General features: G+C 34.4%; 1 protein-coding gene across 3 annotated transcripts; it reads right to left on the bottom strand.

Annotated features, from left to right (window-relative positions):
• Positions 1-897: 897 nt before the first annotated feature.
• On the bottom strand, positions 898-17,944 carry LOC123768660 (protein phosphatase 1 regulatory subunit 16A). 3 transcript variants are annotated; one of them, XM_045759317.2, is made up of 11 exons: positions 17,805-17,944; positions 14,713-15,719; positions 12,599-12,815; positions 9,424-9,652; positions 8,893-9,018; positions 8,475-8,550; positions 7,871-7,959; positions 7,173-7,310; positions 6,214-6,332; positions 5,688-5,818; positions 898-4,539 (listed from the first exon to the last, which is right to left on the bottom strand). In XM_045759317.2, exons 2-11 carry the CDS (start codon positions 14,969-14,971, stop codon positions 3,962-3,964), a joined length of 1,962 nt encoding a protein of 653 aa, XP_045615273.1. In that variant the 5' UTR covers positions 14,972-15,719; positions 17,805-17,944; the 3' UTR covers positions 898-3,961. The 3 variants fall into 3 exon arrangements, with proteins under 3 accessions (XP_045615273.1, XP_045615274.1, XP_045615272.1); XM_045759318.2 differs by lacking the exon at positions 17,805-17,944 and adding an exon at positions 17,510-17,624 and having other exon boundaries at positions 1,584-4,539; XM_045759316.2 differs by lacking the exon at positions 17,805-17,944 and adding an exon at positions 17,342-17,599 and having other exon boundaries at positions 1,584-4,539.
• Positions 17,945-20,430: the final 2,486 nt, after the last annotated feature.

Below are 20,430 nucleotides of genomic sequence, written 5' to 3'. Positions count from 1 at the left end.
CAGGCTGTGATTCATACATCAGGCTGCTAGTATCCATGTCCAACAGCCTGGTTGACCAAACAACCAACTGGGAGGCCTGGTCAGAGACCAGGCCACAGGGTCATTGATCCCCAGAACCTCCACAAGGTAGGTAGATATATGGTGGGAAACAGAGCCCCTCATAGTGAATACCACTGGAACTGGCTGCCATGGACTGCCAGAGGGACAGAGCAGACTGAAATTCAAGAGCACATAAATCACTGTAGGAATATCGAAACCGTGCGCAAAACTGCAAAGGGCAAGATTCAGCATGGAATTTACAGGCAAGGAAATAGGCTGGGAAATGTAATGAAGTTGATTACTATTGTTGGTTGTTCATATCTGTCTATATAATTCATGTTGTGGATGTTGCAAGATTACTTGTCTGGAGAAAATTAATATCAGATAAGATGCCCACACTTTTATCAGCCAACTCCTTCTCCTAGCTCATTTTTATATATTTACTGTAATAATACTGTACATGGATTTTTGTTTAACTTTTAAGCCAGTCACCAGTATACAAACACTGTTCAGTCATCAGTAACAAAACTCCCTGGCTTTCTCCAACAGCCAACCTACCTGCTGATTACCAGTTGCTGATTTCGAGGGTCAAATTTCCCGAGGCCCAGTCTCTGATCAGGCTGTTGGATGGTAATAACATCTGCACTACTGTATATCAACACACTTCACTTTAGCATTATCCACTGTCTTTCTGTCATGTACCATTTTATCACTTTCACTTCTAAAAAAAAAAAAAAAATCAAAGATAGTTTTTAGCATACAATAATTACTTCAGTGTCATCTTCCTCATTTCATACTCTGTACACACTTTATTCCCTCTACTTTCTTACAAAATGTTATTACAGAATAATCTCCGAGTTTTCTGCTTACATAAACCTTTATTGACACTATCACACTGTACCTTCGTTTATTCAAAGAACTTCATGGGTTTTCAAACTTTCTAGACACATCCATAGATATTACCAAAATAAATGCTTGACTACAGCACAAAAAAGCAAAGGAGTCGATATATATGTGTGCTTAGGGTGACTGGTTGGCACACTGAAGCCTCACTCACACCTCTTGCAACTGTACAGGATAATTTATTCATACAAATCAAAACACAAACTTGTGAATCAGCAAAACCTCTATCCAGAAAGTGCAAAATTGGCTGTAGTAGTAATAAACAAACAAAAAACTATACACTCTGGCTGCAAACATAACCTTTGTGGCACTGATCCACCACATTGTGGCACTGAGAATATATCTATTTTCATTAACAAAGAATATTTATTAAACTATTCATCTTCAACATGTTTTATACCTTGGTATAGTTAAAAATATATATGCATTTGATTTACACGTTTTCTTACAATCTAAAACTGCCGAGATTCAACAAACAAAATAGAATTTGTATCTTCCACATGCCTTTATGCTTTCCATACGAAGTCGTCACATTGGAATGAAAAACTGGCATTAATTGGCAAGACAAACTTTGTACATGAAGCAAACGGAATATATCCAAAACAAGTTAATGAGGCATGTCCAAATACAAATTCAGAATAATAGTTATCAACTCAAAATTTCATTTTATATAAAAATGTTTATTCCAGGCAAATATTATGCCCTATAATACAAGAAATCAATACATCAACTACCAGATTAAACTAGTCTTTAAAAAGTGCCTTGAATAACACCAGATAACTTTAATTTTTTATATAAACATCTCAATATGATACTATAGTACTTCTTGGGCTATTCATTAAAAATGAGCAATGATCGGTGAACTTAACTACACAAATCATTTCTGCACACTGCCTTAAACAAAAATGATTATCACTTAAATGCACCTCTGCTTCATTTTACAATATAACCATTTATATAGATAAAACATGCATTAACCTTTAGCCAGGTTTTCCTGTTAATAGTAGTAATTATGGCTTGAAATACAATGTGCTATACACGACGTTAAGAAATACGGTACACCAAAGTAGCTTTGCCATGAGTTTAGCAGTAACATAATGGATGGTTTCAATTACTGATTGTCTACTTCAACCTAAGCTTCACCCTTTGACTCTCGCAACAAAACTGACCCTTAGGAACCCTTTGTAACATTTATAACTAACTCTTTTATAAAACAAAAGAGTACAGACATTACACAATATTGGAAGACAGATTATACATAAGCTATATTAATAAGCACATTACTGAGTACTGTACTGTGAACTGGAATGCTTTGGAAGAACAAGTATATAATTTACAGCAAATGAATGTTTTTTTGTATGTAGGAAAGACTTTTAAACTATATTAATGTAAATAATAATTCCTTGTGTTTACATAACCAAGTCAGAGGCATTTAGTAACAATATAAACAGCAATAATAAACATGCAGCAGCATTATGTTTACTAGTTTTTCCATTTGAAAAATAAATATAATATGCACTTTTAGCTGCTATCAAGAACTTCTCAACAATGATAGGATATTTTGCCAAGACACCAATTACCGAGCAACTACCGTTCATCAAAGACCATAACTTTGGAGGACGAAGTGCTAAAGTCAGGATAAAAGTCAGCCTCTTCCCCCTTATTACGTATTCTTTTGTCGAGATAAAAATATTTCCCTGATAAAACCAAGGACACGGATGCACAGGATCTACATTCAAACACTAACTGTAATATGCTCTGAAAGCAACCTTGCTCTTATATGGCTTATTAGATTTAAAAATAATGTCCCTTGCCTCAAATCTGAAGATGCTAATTAGAATACCTATGAACCTTTATCATGCAATAAGATGCAACTCTATACACACTGTCAAACACTGCAATAACTACTGTTGTCAACAAAAAAATTATACTAGTGTGCAGGTCTGAAAATATCCAAGAAACTGAGCATTTCAGTCCTTATGTGCTTACAAATAATTATGTCCACCAATTTTAATTATGAAAAGACATATATAAGTGATGGAGTCTATGCATCAGCATTAAGAAGTGTGTCAACACACACTAAGAAACCAAGTCTTTCTAGCAGGAGGAAATACAGAATACAAATTGGTGCATATCTTAATAAGCGATACTGAATCATGGAAGGTTGTTCAATTACTTTACTTTTAAGTATTTATGCATCATGAAAATATTAAATAATTTTTTATTTCTCACGGAATAACAGCACAAAAACTTGCATACACATTATTACATGTTAAAATTATGTCACTAGCTGCATGATACAACTGTCCATTAGCTTGGCAAATAATCACCACCACCACCAGCTCTAAATTTTGCCATATATTGGCAAGATAATAACAAATATTTAACCAGACATCCAACTTTTAATTTTTTCGACACTAAATTTCTCATTAATCAATACCAATGAAAGGTCTCCAGGTATTCACATACGTACTTTACAAAATCCATGAAATTGTTAAATTTAGAAAAAACGAAAAGGTTTAGTACACAATTTAGCGAATCAACAAGGTACTCGAAACAAAAATAATAAAATTGCTACACAATTTCATATTTAATATTATCAATGCCCCCTATCTATTGGTTTGGGAGAGGTAGGGGAAGGCTTTACGGAAACATCCCAACATACTGTTGCTTGAAGTAGCCAAAACTGTATAAAGGTACTGAATATGGCTTAGCTTAGGAATGGAGTAAAGTACATATACGTTGAACCAGAACACTTAAAACAGCCATGTTTATTAAAACTTATTATTTATGTCATACAAGTCTATATCAGAATTGTGAAACATCTTTGTTATGTTGGGAATAACATACAGTATATTAAAACTTGTTCCTATAAATGTCCTTTATTTAACAGGACCAGAAACTTATTTGTTGCCATTTTTCACTAATGCATTTTGTAAATTAAAATCCTCATTTATATTTAAAAAGAGGCATCACCCCCAGATTGCACTATTGTGTATGGTTTTATGCCATAATTTGTTCACATCATACTACAACAAGACTGTGCATCTACCCCTCCAATAACCTCAGTTGGGTCTCCGCAAAACTTACGAGGTGTAAGAGATGGAGATGCTGGTGGTCTGTATGAAACTGTATCAACACGTACAGATGAAGCCGTAAATTCTGGATTTCGTCCATGAGTTCGAGGGTCATATTCCGGTGCAGTGAGAGAATATGTACTTCCAGCAGAGGCCAGAGTATATGAACTCTGTGATGCACGGGACATAGCACGCTGTTTCTTTAAGTCAGCCAGTGTTCCAGGCGAGAACGGATTGACAGTAACAGTGACATGAATGTCTATTTTACTCCCTCCTTCTCCACTGTGAGTTACCATTCCTCCTCCTCCAATTCCATTGGCTCCATTAGCATTGGTTTCGATTATGTCCTGCCGCGTTGTAGATGAACTTCGAGGGGGAGGAATGGGAGGCGAGGATTGATGGCCTTCTAATCTATCTTTTGTAGGGCTACTGGTTTTTATTTTAAACCCATTATTACAAACAAGACTGCTGCTGTCACTACCCGATCTCACTAGTAACTCTTCTGTCTTTGCAACTGTTGCTGAAAAAATTAATCAAATAAATACAAACCACAATGTTTAAATTTTAATAACAAACAAAAGGGAGCACTACGAGTCTATAGAAAAAATAATTACTTAATTTTCCACTTTCATACAGATAGGGAAGGCATTTGACAGATAGGAGTAAACAGGTTAAACAAAAATTGCATCGAAGATATTCAAACATTCATTCCATTTACAAACTGCTGCCACCAAGCCTTGTTCCGTACCACTTATGTGCTACTTGCATGAACCCTGCTTCCTTGTCCTTAACACATCCAATGTCTGCCCATTTTGGGGGGCTTCCTTTCCTCCTATTCTTATATTCACTAATACACTCACCAGTTAATCACTGTCCATTCATTCAACATGGCCAAATAATTTCTATATACCTTCAGAGAGTAGACACTTCTGATGTCTGTTTTCCTGGAAGCTTCCTTCTAAGGGTATGGCCACAACAGAATAACCCTCAGGCCACCTCATCTAAACTTTGATCTTCCTACCTGCTCCATTTTGCTTTGCTCTCCATCTACCAGCAACAATGTACTTCTATCATGTAGTCTCCATTGCTCTACCCCACGGTTCCAAGTTTTCATAGCTAATTCCTCAACCATTTGTCTGGCATCTTCTGTACTGCTCACAGAAGTTTAGCAGAACTTACTATCTTAACTCTTACTTAAGAACTTACTATCCTTGCAGCCAAATCAACCACTCTTCAAAACATTTCCTATTAGCAGGAATCTCACCCCAGGCATTGTGGACGAGAGCTATCACAACAACTATAGACTATTTCCAGGAGAGCGCACACACATTCTAGTCTGTTAATGTATCACTACCCTCTTTTACATCACTAAACAGTAGATAGCAGATTCTATATTGTCATTCTTTAAACATATATATGTAAAAGAAATAAACTGATGGAGAGAGAATCCTGTGATAATTTTTAATTAAATAAAAATTCTGGAGGGTGGGTTAAGAAGCTTTTAATGGAGAAATGGAACCTGGGAAAGGCCACTCTGATGGAACTGTCTAGAGATGGACAACTTTTACATATACATTTACTGCCTATCTTGGCATATGGCACATTTTGAACATGCTGTTGCATATCAGTATAATATATTTGAATGTAGTAAATTTAAAGAATGCTAACCTGGTAATAAAGATACTTGATTTTCTTCCTCCTCAGGAATGGTGTTGGTTTTTCCTGCATCTTCTTTTTTCTCATTCTCTCTCTCTTCCTTCTTCAACTCTTCCTCTTCTTCCTCTACTAAAAGATTGTCCCTAAAAATCATAAAAGCATTAAGAATTAAAGTTTAATATGCTAGAAATATAAGAACTCTAATCTCAACATTACACCTATCATAAATCTATTTCCCAATTTCCATGATGTGAACATGCTCACTCTGTGAGGAGCAAGTGCCTCAGTGATTACTTTTGAGTGATTACTTTTCTGTGAGGAAAAGTAATTTAAGGTGAAGGGTGAAAAAACAGTAGCATGCTTACTCCACACCACGGCACCAATTTTGGCTGGGTTCATGCCCTGAACAAGGAGAGATGACTGAATACAGATTCTTGACTGCTTGCCCCTGTTCACCCGGCAGTGATTATGGACCTGGTTGTAAACCAATTGACAAGCCATGTTTCATGGAAAATTAGTCATGCTGACTGACACTCACTTAGGGCTGTTGTTATTGCTGATGTTGGCAGGAATAACAGCTGGGAATGAAGTCAGGGGAGAGCCCTCTCCTCCTTCCTTGACTGCTCGTAACCCACCCAGTGATGGAGAATCTTCCTGCTGTAAAAGTTAAAACACTTTACAATGGCAATCATACTTTAAAACTAGATTCATAAAGTTTAATTAACATATACACTTGCAGAAGCTATGCTCTGTTATAAATATTTCCTATAGGTCATTCTACAAGAGCACCTAAATTCATTTTAGTTAATATATACAAAATCAGTAAAAGCCATGTCTACAGAGAGCTTGAGCACCAGTAAGTGGGCAAAATTATACAGTGTGAACAAATGTTGTAAATGAAAGTAAAATAATATATGGGTATACAGTACTCCATGAACCCGAGCCCTGGCAAAAGTTCTCAAACAAATGTAAGATAAAGCAAACAAACAACTGAAGGCAGCCTTAATCACTCAGTGTTACAAAAAATCTGGTACCAAAATATTCTCTCTTCAGTTAAACAAAAAAGTTTGGACATGTAAAACTAATTTATTATAAGAGTTTCAGACTTATTTTTGATATAGGCAAAATAGCTTTGTTTCACTACAGTGACCAATTTTTCACAGTGTTCGCCTATGTAAGACTATAGCTACCAGTAGACAATCTTAAAATATTTTTTTAAGCGTGGGTATAGGATATATATTTATCTGTATCATTAGTTGTTTAGGTATGAATGAACATAGATCTGAAATAGAGGTAACCTGGTATTTTCCATAATATTAAAGAAAATTTGCAATTTAAATCATTCATTTGAGTGTTCCTAAAGATGGCCACAGGAAATGTGCAACATTAGCATACATACACTTCATCCAGCATAATGATTAAGGCAAGAGTCTTCATACCCTCATTCCTATAGCACAGTTTACCATAGTTGAATTCAACATTTTAGTACATGCTTACCAAAGGTTTTTTTTTATGTTCTAACTGAAGTCGTATTCTTGCCTCCTCTTGAGCTTCTTTCTTTGGCGTCAGTGTTTTTTCCCGAATAGATGTCCGGCGTACAGACTGTGTGCGTGTGTTTGAGTGTGTACGACGAACCTGAAAGGAAAATATGTTTGAATTAAATACATATTTACAGTTTTAGATAATTGCATAACTCATTATTACAGTTTTAGCAACCATTATTTACTTGAGCTATGAAATAAAGATGGTTAAATTATAAGGTTTCTTCCTCGGTTCTTAAGAGAAAATAGGAGTATTTGTTAAAATAAAGGTATATGCGGACAAGCAGCAGCCTCTGAAATTGTTATACACTATATGAGAAAGTGTACTAAATATTTTGTGATGCATCAACATTAATATATAGTCAAAAACCAACAGTGAGAAAAAGAACAACCTTGTAATTATCAAAGTGTTAATTTTGACTGTCAAGAAAACTCTGCTCTAATTACACACTGTATAGTACACTCATTAAGTGTATGGTATATGCAAGCATGTGTTTAATATAAAATAGAATAATACTACACAATGCTACAAATATGAACATTAGTTATACAGTATTGTGTACCGAGATTCTACTCACTTTTAGGCAAATAAAAATCAAAGATTCTCAGAACAATAAGAACTTTTTCAAACAATATAAGGAGTAGCAATCTCACCCTTTTAGTCTGATCATGAAGTCTCTTAGTCTCTTGTTCGCTGATGAGTTGCATGATTCTTTCTCGCAGCTCTGCATCCTCACATATGTCTGAAGAAAATCAAATAATGTACAAATCAAATAGGTTATATTTCCTTACCTTTTCATTTTTAGCAAAGGTTAATACAGTACACACAAATTATGTGATATAAAAATATTTAAACTTCATTGAATTTATGTAATAACAAATTCACAAATATTTTTTATATAAATATGGCCAAGACACAATGGTTACAAGATAAGCAGCACCTACAAACAAAATAAAATATATTAATCTTAAAAGATTAGAATTAATTCTTCAAATTTTTAACATAAAAGCTTTGCTCTTTTCATAAACTAAATATAATTCACTCATTTGTTTGTCGACTTCCTATATCAGGCAGCTTTCATTTATATCCACCCCAAATTTATTGATATACCTGTACATGATTAACCAACATTAATATTAGACTTGTTTACTGGGTGAAGAACATATAGCCCTGGTCTGCCATCAGGTGGGGTCAAGACAACAAAATCACAGTCAAGTATAACATGTTGATCCTCCTCGTAAAGTTGTACAAACTTACCATAGGGAGTCTCTTGGTTTTTAGTACGAGCGTGAAGATTTGCCCCATTCTGAACCAACAGCTCTAAAACATCCGGCTGAGGAAAGAAAGCTCAAGTTCAAAAGAAGTATACTGTAGTACAAGAGTCAAAGGAGCTAAATACTGTAATGCAACTTTTAAAAGGCTAAATTTTAACTACAATTAATAAAGGAAAAATATTATTTGGCCTAATACTTAGGCCAAATAAAGAGTAATTAGAATATGTACAATTTTATTAATGAAGACGATGCAGCTCCTTTTCACAGCGAGAGATTCAAGTTGAAAAAGTTTTAATGTCAAATGTGTGCATGGGGAAGTGGGGACAGAATGTAAACTACACATACACGGGATACGTATATGGAAAGGACAGCAAGAAATAATTACAGTACACCAAACATACATGTCCCCAGCAGGCAGCTGCATGAAGAGGCGACCAGTCATCATGATCTCTTACTTCTGTTGGCACATTTTGGCTCAGAAGGTATTCCACCACTCTGACATACCCATTTGCTGCTGCTACGTGAAGCTGATAGTCAGGGAGAGAATCGGGGAATAAGAATAGTTACAACAATTGTATTAATTTTCTGGAAAACACCTTTCCTTATCTATACCTCAATTAACCAAATTAGGTGTTTGTATAAATGATTTTGAATTTAAAATGCCAATAAAAATAAATTAACATTTTCATGCTAAAAATTCATTTGGGAATCACCGTGACATTAAGTGCTACTGAACCCTATAGTTCTAGTATTTTGTTAAGCCTAAAGCTAACAATAACAATTTATTCTTATTTATTTATTTTTTATTTATTTTTTATTTATTTAATTTTATATAATATTAATATATTAGTATATTTTATTTAATTCAAATTACTGTATTTGAAACACTGAAACCACAAACACTAAATATTAAAATACAGCACAGCACATACTGGTGTTGCTCCTTGGTGATCACGAAACATCAGACTTTGACCCTCACTCTTCATACATTTCAGATCAGTGAGCATTTGTGTTTCAGTAGCAGAGCGAGTCTCATCGATAAGTCGCTGGGTGACCCCACGGCGAGCCATCTCACTCTCAATGTAATCAAGAGTAGCATCATCTTCACATATATCATATGGCATGTTGCCATCTGCATTAACAGCAAGAAGATTGGCACTCCTGCAAAATAATTAGTATATTTGTCAACTAGCCTATTAAATAATTTTCAGTTTCTCACACATGAAAAGCAAGGTGGAACCCGAATGTTTAAAATATCATGGTTTTTTCCAATTGCCAACTAGTACTTTATATACACCTATGTCATCAAGTGTAAACTATTTCTAAACTGTATTGTACAGAAACACTTCTTTGTATTATGTGCATAACTCATCCTTTCCTAATTTCCCCTCTATCAAGGAATGGGGAAGGTTCCATTTAACTTGTAACACAAAATTATCTCTTAATCATATTTTACCTCCACTTCCTTGGTCATTTTGCTCTGCATGCCCACACCTATATGCTTTCATAATGTTAATCCCTCCTCATGTACCGATATCACACACATTTGTCAAACTACGTTGAAGTTTCAAATACTAGTATTGCATGGTTCTTTTTCCAAAAATGCCTTTCTCCTGCAGGTTAAGGTCTCTCAGTAGGCTCCATGGTCCAGCTCCACTCCAACTGCTCCCCAACGATTCATTGTCTGAATCGCAAGGGGTGATGATGCCCCTCGAGATGCTGGATTATGCATCTTTTATCTTATGGATTCTAGGAGGTTTGGCATTCCATGTGGTTCACTTTTGGGGTGTATCCAACATTCTCCCAAACTGACCGATTTGACTGTTGACAACGTGTCCTTTCATTGGCTTTGCAAGATGCTTAGTTTTCCTGAGGTGGACCTCTTCAAATTGGCATGAAACTGGCAGCTTCTGGTTTATGTGGCTCTTTCCTGATGGCGAGACTCTCATAGTGGATGCCTTTCGACTTTACTTGAATTGATCAGGGTTTCGTCATCTTTTCACTCTGATACAGCTCTTGCTACAGGTCCTGTCCAAACGGAAGATATTCTCCAGCAGGATTCTCCTGTTGGCTCCCTTTTGGCTGTCCCAGCTGTTGTTTCCACATTTTCCAAATAAAAAGATTATTGTGATGTTAACAATTTGTTTTAACATTTTTTAATGTAAATGATAAGATCCACAGACTTCATAATGATGTACTGCAAGTGATATTAGAATTTGAAGACATGCTTAAAGGCAGTACTTTGAGAATAAGGACAACATTACTTTTCAAAAACAAAAATCATGATGCTACTGCAATTGGTCTCAAGACTTCTGTAATAACCTAACTGCAATTCAAACAAGCTAGCCATGCAATAAAATTGTTTTAATATTGCATTTGATTTTTTTTTAACTATACTGTACTTTTTTTTTTACAATTGACAGACTTTTTAATGATACTCTACTTGGATTTCATACATCATATTTCCAAGTGACCAGAATTATAATATTAAATATTTAAAGTACTGTAATTCCGTAGAGGTGTCCTCATTTTGATACCAATGATAGACAAAATTAAAAAAGCTGATCCAGTACACCACAATATCCCAAGGCATGACCCACTCATTTGTGGTAGAATGGTCTAATGTGGGCCAACTCCAGAACTTGAGTAATTGTGTAAGGAAGTGGCACCTATATTAGCCAACATGTACGGCACAGTAAAAGAAGGCATGTTGGAATAATAATAATATTATTATTATTTTATATATATATATTATTATATAATATATATATATATATTATATATATTATATATATGTCGTACCTAGTAGCCAGAACGCACTTCTTTGCCTACTATGCAAAGCATGATTTGCATAATAAGCCAAGTTTTCATGAATTAATTGTTTTTCGACTACCTAACCTAACCTAACTTTTTTGGCTACCTAACCTATAAAGATACGTTAGGTTAATTTTAACTCCAATAAAAAAAAATTGACCTCATACATAATGAAATGGGTAGCTTTATCATTTCATAAGATAAAAATTAGAGAAAATATATTAATTCAGGAAAACTTGGCTTATTAGGTAAATCGGGCCTTGCATAGTAGGCCGAGAAGTACGTTCTGGCTAATAGGTACGACATTATATATATATATATATATATATATATATATATATATATATATATATATATATATATATATATATATATATATATATATATATATATATATATATATATATATATATATATATATATATATATATATATATATATATATATATATATATATATATATATATATATATATATATATATATATATATATATATATATATATATATATATATATATATATATATATATATATATATATATATATATATATATATATATATATATATATATATATATATATATATATATATATATATATATATATATATATATATATATATATATATATATATATATATATATATATATATATATATATATATATATATATATATATATATATATATATATATATATATATATATATATACACACATATATATATGTCGTACCTAGTAGCCAGAACGCACTTCTATGCCTACTATGCAAGGCCAGATTTGCCTAATAAGCCAAGTTTTCATGAATTAATAGTTTTTCGACTACCTAACCTAACCTAACTTTTTCTGCTACCTAACCTAACCTAACCTATAAAGATAGGTTAGGTTAGGTTAGGTAGGGTTGGTTAGGTTCGGTTATATATCTACGTTAATTTTAACTCCAATAAAAAAAAATGACCTCATACGTAATGAAATGGGTAGCTTTATCATTTCATAAGAAAAAAATTAGAGAAAATATAATAATTCAAGAAAACTTGGCTTATTAGGCAAATTAGGCCTTGCATAGTAGGCCGAGAAGTGCGTTCTGGCTACTAGGTACGACATATATATATATATATATATACACATATACACATTACATGACTATAATATGTAGATTCATTATGGAAAATTAATAAGTTCAATATACAGTATATGTAATTTACTTAGCAAGATTTAAATAAATTTTTAATAAAACCTATTACAAATAAAAACTTGGCATATTATATAACACAATATATTCACCAAAACCTACTTGGCAATAAGGAATTTGGCAAGATGAAGATGGCCACAGGTAGCAGCTGCATGAAGAGGTGTCCACTTCTCAGAGTCCTGTGCATTAACATCAGCTCCATGGTGAACCAATAGTCTCATCATTTCTTCAGAATCATCAATGCAACACTGATGCAAAGCTGTCAAACCATCCTCATTTGTTGAATCAGGATTTACACCAGCTTCCAGGAGTGCTTGCACTGTTAAGAAAATTACACATTAGCTAGGGTAATGTTGCTGGTTCACAGCCACTTAAACTATTATTGTATTGTGTGTGAACGAGAGTTATAAAATATATAATGAATATCATTTTGTAGATTCATATTGAGTAAATTAACAAGAAATTTGCTATGAAGCAATACCACAATCAAATCTCTAAATGGAATATATAGATACAATATTTTCCAAAATACAGTACTGTATGTTTAAGTTCCTTCAGTATAAATAGGTGCAGTATATTATATTTATATAATACCCACTTTCTTTTGCAATATAGTATCTTTAAACATTAAAATATTAATCTGAACTATAATCCAGTTTCTGGTTACCTAGTGTTGGAGTCATCCAACACTAATCTAAATTTGTGTTGGAGTCATCTATGCAATTCTACAAAATATTACAAAAGAATTCAAATGGCAATAGTCTATTAGATGTAAACTGTGGTATGAGCAATTGTAACAAGATGATTGCCAGTAACCACACAATGGCACCTAAACAGACTTAAAAGGCATACATCCTTCTAGGCAATATAGAATGAAACCAAAAATATTACCACGAGCACTTCAAATATAATTCAACATACTGAATCAAGAAAGGTCTCCAATTCAAATTTTAAATATTATAATATTCAGTTTTAAATTTTTTGTATACAATTTTCATGTAAATCTACGAGAATTTAAAATTATTTGTAATATATTTAAACGGGTCATATTTGATTTAATTTTTATAAATTTTGATTTTCAGGCAGACCTCAAACAGGTGCCTCAAATTCTACAATGATGTAAAAATATTCATTACTGCAACCAATGACGGTGACACTTTTCAAGACCCTAGATGGGTTGGCAGTTCTCAACAGATACTGACAGACACTGCCAGACATACTCTAGGATTAGTTACACCTGGAGGAGCGAGGATTTAGACACCATTGAAGAAGCTACCTCCTGTTATATCACTAGTTTTACAGTGAAATAACAGGTGGGTACCAACAAGTGATGTTGGGAAGATGTTAATCATTATATACAGTACTGTACTGTATTATTTTATATGTTTTCATTGGTTTTTAATCATTTCTCATTTACTTTTTCTTCAAATGATGTACAGTACAATATTGTGAAACCACAAATTAACAGTTTGTGGATAATGCATAGTCAGTCTAATGAACTTTCCCCCATTTCCTATTTTGTTGAAATGAGAAATGTCATGGGCATAAATCATTCTTGATTACTATACAGTTCATAATTTAATGCCAGTACAGCATATGTTATTAGTGTAAATTATAGAACAGTCTTGTGAGCACAATTTGGTACCAAATATATAAATACAAATTTTAATTTTAAATATAAAATATTTAAATATTTAATTTAAATATTTTAAATTAAAATTTAAATAAATTATTTAATTTTAAATATGTTAGATTCTTAATTTTTCTTTAATTTTAAATAATTCAAATTAATTTTAAATGTAAATAAATTAATATATTTAATTTAAATTAATTTTAAATATTTAAATATTTTTATTTAAAATAATATTTAATTTTAAATATATTTTGCAGTTTTATGCACTACATGCTCGGGCTCACTCCACCAGAAATCTTCAGTTATGTTGTTTCACTAAATACCGAATTACAGTCTTGAACATCAGAATAGTATTTCTATTACATCTGGCTTTCAAGTTCACCAAGTTCCATTTGTGCGAGTCATGTACAGTGTAGTCAATACTAAACTGTATAATTTACATGAATGAATAATATACAGAACTGAATAATGTGCAGAATATTTATATACAGTGTACACATACAGGATGTTTGTAAAGGCACCTACCCACCCACACAATTATATAGTACAGTAATTGGAAAACGAATGTTAAAGATTAACTAACCTTCCTCAATATCGTTTCTGGCTGCAGCTTCCAGTAGCATTACATTACTGATAAACATGACACTCTTCCTGTTCTCTCTTCTCCTCTTTTGTGCCTCATTTTGTGCAGTTTTCTCTCTTTTGCTACCAGTTATTTCCCTTTCTTTTTGTGACCATTTCTTCATCTGCTGCATACGCCGACGTCTTGCCAACTTCAGCCTCTCCTGAGTGGACAATTTTTCAATGTATGCCATTTCGGCAATGAGCTCACTGTGTTCCATTGTGCGTTTTTTTTTTATGTTCACTTATCAAACTTTCAGAAAGACTAGCTTTGTTTGGAATGCATAAGTTTCTATGGAATGTCTTCAAGTTACTCGGAACTAGAGCTAGAGAATCATTACAGTCATGACTGCAAAAACCACAGTCATTCAGTGCAGGACTGTACTTCAAATTTATTAAGGTATGAAGTTTTAAATTTCTTAAAAGCACTCGTAGCACTCATTCATTGAACTTTTTAGTTTTTCCATTGTAATTTCAGAAATTTTGCTACACCAATCACAATTATGTGAAGTACTTGTATACAAACATCTCCACAGCACTATTTTTTGCAATTCAATAATAATCTTTAATGACGTTAAAAATAAAAACTGCTAAATTGCAATGGATTTAACATAGAATTTTTTCAGGTACAGTACTCTATTGTACCTCCATACCTTTTGATAATTCCACATTATAGGACTTGTGGAGTTCTTATTTTGTATTTGGGATACGTTCACATTTTAAAACTGTATACTGTACTTAACAGCTTGAGTAAAAATATGGAATGTGCCTTACAAGTATCAAATATATTACTGTACCATTACTATACACTTTCTGAGCTCTTTTGTACATATTTCCAACACAATAGTCTCTACCAGTCTGTGAAAACATTGGACAAGTGTTGCAGTTTCATCTGCAACAGCTTGTCTCTGGAGTTTTTTCCTGCAATTCATTATCAGCTCTCACATTTTGTTCCACAGTAGCCTGTTTCTGCATAAAAAAAAATGGGAAAAACAGTAAGCATACTGTATTTGACACAACATTCACGAACAGTGAAATCACTACTTTACTTACTACGGTATTAGTACTATATTCAGTTACAATTGGAGTAATGTTATCAGGCTGTAACAACAAATGTGCCAAAATCATTATCTCAAAGTAGAAAGGCAAAATTTCTACACAACATGGATTGATTTAGAACATCAAAGCTTCATTCGGTATAAGTCTGGGAATGGAGTTACATAAAAAAAATGAGCAGTAATTAAATTAGAACAACTGTAAAACTGTAAATTATGAATCTACGTATATTTTACCCAAGGCTGTGGAATACCATAGTTGGATATAGGGCTATAGGAATGTGTGCTAATTTAAAACACTACAGAATGCTAGTACAGTACTAGACCATCTAACAAATCTAAGAGTATTTATTACTCCAGCAGTGCTTGACAAATCAAGTCCCCCTCACCCCCCAAAAAAAATATATAACTTTTCGAATAAAGTACAGTACAGCAATTAAATATGAATGAATAAAAAAAAAATTGGCAATACAAATATAAATAAAAAATAAAGTCTCATCATACAGTAGGCTTGGTAACAAATCACAATCAAGGATCACGGATTAGATTCTGGTCGGAACTGCAATAATTGGGCAATTTCCCTTCACCTAATGCTTCCGTTTCCCTAGCCAAACCGAAAAGCAAGAATGTCCGTGAGATTACCCAGGCAGTGCTAGCCAGAACCAATGGTTCCTGACATCACTAACCTACCGACAAACATTATTCACCATGCCACACTATAGGCATATAAATTCATAAACATGGTATCAGAATATAAATAAGGCTCTATCAAAGATTACATTTCTACACACACCCAACCAGATCATCATGAGAAATATCCTAACTGAACATAATCAACATACATCAATACTTGAAGACATACTGCCAAAGAACAGCAGATCACACAAACGTCACTTGGGTGCATCCACAAGACGAAGACAGAACACTGCTGGCTCCCACTATGACTCTTGCCTTAGTTGACCAATGAGAAAATCAATCCCCCTAGACTAACACCTTGCCCTACATCACCCTACGTGGAATACATATGTTACATTGGCTAAATTGTATTCACGCTACCTGCGAGGTTAAGTGAACTTTAGCGAAATGCATCTTTCAGTGACTTGCATCAGCCCAATAAAATGTTAACAATTATTTGTTAAAGTTAATTAAACGTCTTTCTGAAGACCATAGGAGCTTTAGAAAAGATTTATGCTAAAACCATTGAGCTAACCCTTTCAGTCATATTTAATAACAATACTGGAAACAAATAAATTGGTATACTGCACATACCAGTACAGTACTGAAGAAGAATATTTCCATTGAAAAGTTAGGAATAGATTAGATGCATAACACCGTACACAATAATACCTCATATAGTATAAAAAGGTAAACGTCTCAAGAAATAAACAAGAAACAAAAATAAAGAGGACTTGTCCTTCAAGAGTTTTTTCATGTACTAGAGCACTTGGGTCTTGGCACTAAGTTTACAGGTTTACACCTTTGTTCAACACTGACAATGGTTTACACTCCGTCACATTTATGGTGAGCCACTGTTACCTTATAGTATTTATGATTTACTGTATACTTCATAATCATTTCCATTTGTCTCTCAGATATTAGAGCCTTTCTCTATCATACATGCGAGAGCGTAAACCTCGAGCTTCATGTATCAAAGTATTCCTTCACGCTCCAATCACTTCAAAAGCAATCGTGTTGAGCAAACACCTGTTAGACAGGTGTCACACCCCAGGACACGGTGTCTATGCCAGACACAGACGTCTTGTGTGACAAAGACCGTGTCCGCCACTGTCTCCAGGAGCTCTGTCTGTCTGTCCACTGGCTGCTCAAGGGAGCCTTGCCACCACCTCCCACTCAAAGTCTTATTTCCACCAGGATCGTAACCCTGGGCGCCCAAGGAGCACCCAGGGGGCCAGACACCATTGGCACCCAGGCCGTGGCAACCCGGGGTGGACCTCCGAGCCCCCATATTACACAGGAACACATATTAAATGGTGTCCACCTGTTGGCTCCGCCCACACCACTGGTACTGCTGAGGCCATAACACCAACGGCTCGGGAACCCTCAGCCCCCCTCCCTCCATCCCTCTTCCTGCTCCCTCCCTCCCTCCATCCCTCTTCCTCCCTTCTACCTCTACCTCCCTCCCTACCACACAACCCTCCATCCCTCCCTCCCTCTCTACCTCTTCTGTATCACTCCCACTATCCCCTCCCTCACTCCCAAATTCCTCCATTCCTTTACAATTCACTATATATTCATTTCACTTATATTTCACTAGACATTTTTATTTCCATATTGCAAATGTGACTAATTTTGATTTCCCCTCACTATGTGATAGTCTCCATTTATGTTCAAGTCTAAAATAAACTCCAAACGAGCCAACAGTTGCAATATGATGCAAAACTAACATTAGCAAAGCAAGGTTATATGGGCGTTATCAGTCTGCATATAACAAGAATCAATTTCGTTGACTACTTCATGTGAGCATGTATACTCACACGGTAAATAGTACTGTTTTAGGTATGTATAGGGACTTAGTAACATAAGACAATTGTCAAGGAGCAAAAGTTCTGAGAACATACGCTGGAAACGCACACCTGTGACGCGTCCGAGGTGGGTTAAATTATTAATTATTTGTATCGGTCTCCTAAATTACATACATGAATTTATAATTACATTTTACCACCTGTTAGCTAGGAAATTGTATATCAAAAGTTGTCCAACTGGTTTCATTCGTTTATATCTCTCAAATACTTTTAAGTTGTGTTCTGACACATTCATCTCACCGGAGGAAGTCTCAAGATGGAGATGCCAGAGGCTTTATTGCCTAGAAGTTTGTTTTATAGGTACACAATAAGTTAGCATATATTTTTGAAACTTTATATATAACATTCGAATGTCTGTACGGCTTTTTTCTATTATTCACCGAAGAACATTACAATTGTTTCATACTTCAGAAGCAAATACAAAAAAGTGGCAGTACGGCAACATCTAACTTTTAAAGGTCAACATTTGTAAAATGATTGACTTTATCGTAAAGAGAACTTTATTTATCCTTTTATTGTATGCGTTCAAGACAGCATTGCATCTCCGGAGGTGTGCATGTCACTCCAGCTTTTGCGAATTTTGTGGTAATGTGGTATTCGCTCAACACGTGAGCTGTTGCACTAACTAGCTAGCGTGCGGCCTGCAACACTGTACATGCAACTGGTCATATGAGTGCCAAAAATTGCAATGAGAGAATTACTTAATAATGTGAAGACTTGATTATATATATATATATATATATATATATATATATATATATATATATATATATATATATATATATATATATTGGTAGCAGTCTTTCTTTTATACATTATTGAATATGACAGAAAGGGTGAGCTTAATGCTTTTAGCACGAATCTTCCTTATATTTCTCACGTCCTTCACTTGAGAGGGAAATTGAAAAATTAATTCTTCAAAAGTTGATTGTACAGTTTTAATATGACCTGACGCAAGAGATGCGTTTCAGTGACCCTGGCAACAGGTTCAAAGGCCGAGTAGAAATTAATACAATTCCGCTGCAACCGAATATACAACTGAAAGAGAGGCGGAGCAAGTTTTCACATGGACCCATAGGCCAACTGCAGCCTCCTTACTTCCTATATGTTCTCTTGATAGCTGGGACATTATGTTGGACTATTGACCAGACAGTCAACAGTCCAACAGTCCTTCACACACTAGAAGGTGAAGGGACGACGACGTTTCAGTCCGTCCTGGACCATTCTCAAGACGTTCTGGACGTTCTGTCTTGGTCTTGAAGATGGTAGAATGTAACTGCGCAGTGCTAGTTGCCTCTTGATAGCTGTCCGAGTTTGTCTGATACGCAGTGCTTCGCCGATATCTAGTCTTCTAATTGTCGTTGTATCTATCGATTATTTCATTGTTGTTTATCAGACTATCTCTGGTGATGATCTGGTTGTGTAAATATCATGTTATTTGATAAAGCCTTGCCGTTTGTGCATTGTCAGGCGCCTTCAAAGAGATGTTGTTACTTTTAAAATTGTCGCTAGTTTATTGGACAGCGTCACTCATCATGTGATGTTGTCTTGCCTATACATCGGGGACGACGTTGGAACTAGCAGTCCCCAAGTGGGCATGTGAAGGCATAAAAGACATTCATCTCTTCGCTTGGAAGAGTTCTTCATAAAGTATTCGATATGTGGATCGTAATATTTTGCTTTTCGTTGTTCAAATATACAGCAGAATCGGGAGTGTTATGTTGTTATTCCCTTACCAATTTTAATTCTTTTTTAATTCCCTTACCAATTTTTCCCAATTTTAAAAGTAACAACATCTCTTTGAAGGCGCCTGACAATGCATAAACGGTAAGGCTTTATCAAATAACATGATATTTACACCTTGTAAATTTTAATAAGGGTCAACAAGAAGAAAGATCTTAAACAAGGAGTCGTAAAAGTCACAGATATTCACATGTCAAGCGAGAATAAGACACAATTCGAACATTTAAAGATTTAAAAACGCAGCAGGTATACTAAAGGTTGGACGCGGGTCATTGCTACACTTCACGCTTACGGAGTAACTGATAGATAAAAACATACTGTGCATTTTTTTTTCATTTT

Source organism: Procambarus clarkii, chromosome 83 (assembly GCF_040958095.1).
Source record: "Procambarus clarkii isolate CNS0578487 chromosome 83, FALCON_Pclarkii_2.0, whole genome shotgun sequence".
Classification (NCBI taxonomy): domain Eukaryota; kingdom Metazoa; phylum Arthropoda; class Malacostraca; order Decapoda; family Cambaridae; genus Procambarus; species Procambarus clarkii.
Note: the sequence above shows the minus strand (reverse complement) of the source record. Positions and strands in the feature narration are given on the sequence as shown.

Bases quoted from the DNA above. Each gene is read 5' to 3' on its own strand.
- LOC123768660 (XM_045759317.2), bottom strand. From the start codon at position 14,971: ATGGAACACAGTGAGCTCATTGCCGAAATGGCATACATTGAAAAATTG. The intron at 12,816-14,712 runs GTTAGTTAATCT...TTTTCTTAACAG, and splicing joins CAGAAACGATATTGAGGAAG to TGCAAGCACTCCTGGAAGCT. The intron at 5,819-6,213 runs GTGAGTGTCAGT...TATGATTTTTAG, and splicing joins AGCAATAACAACAGCCCTAA to GGACAATCTTTTAGTAGAGG.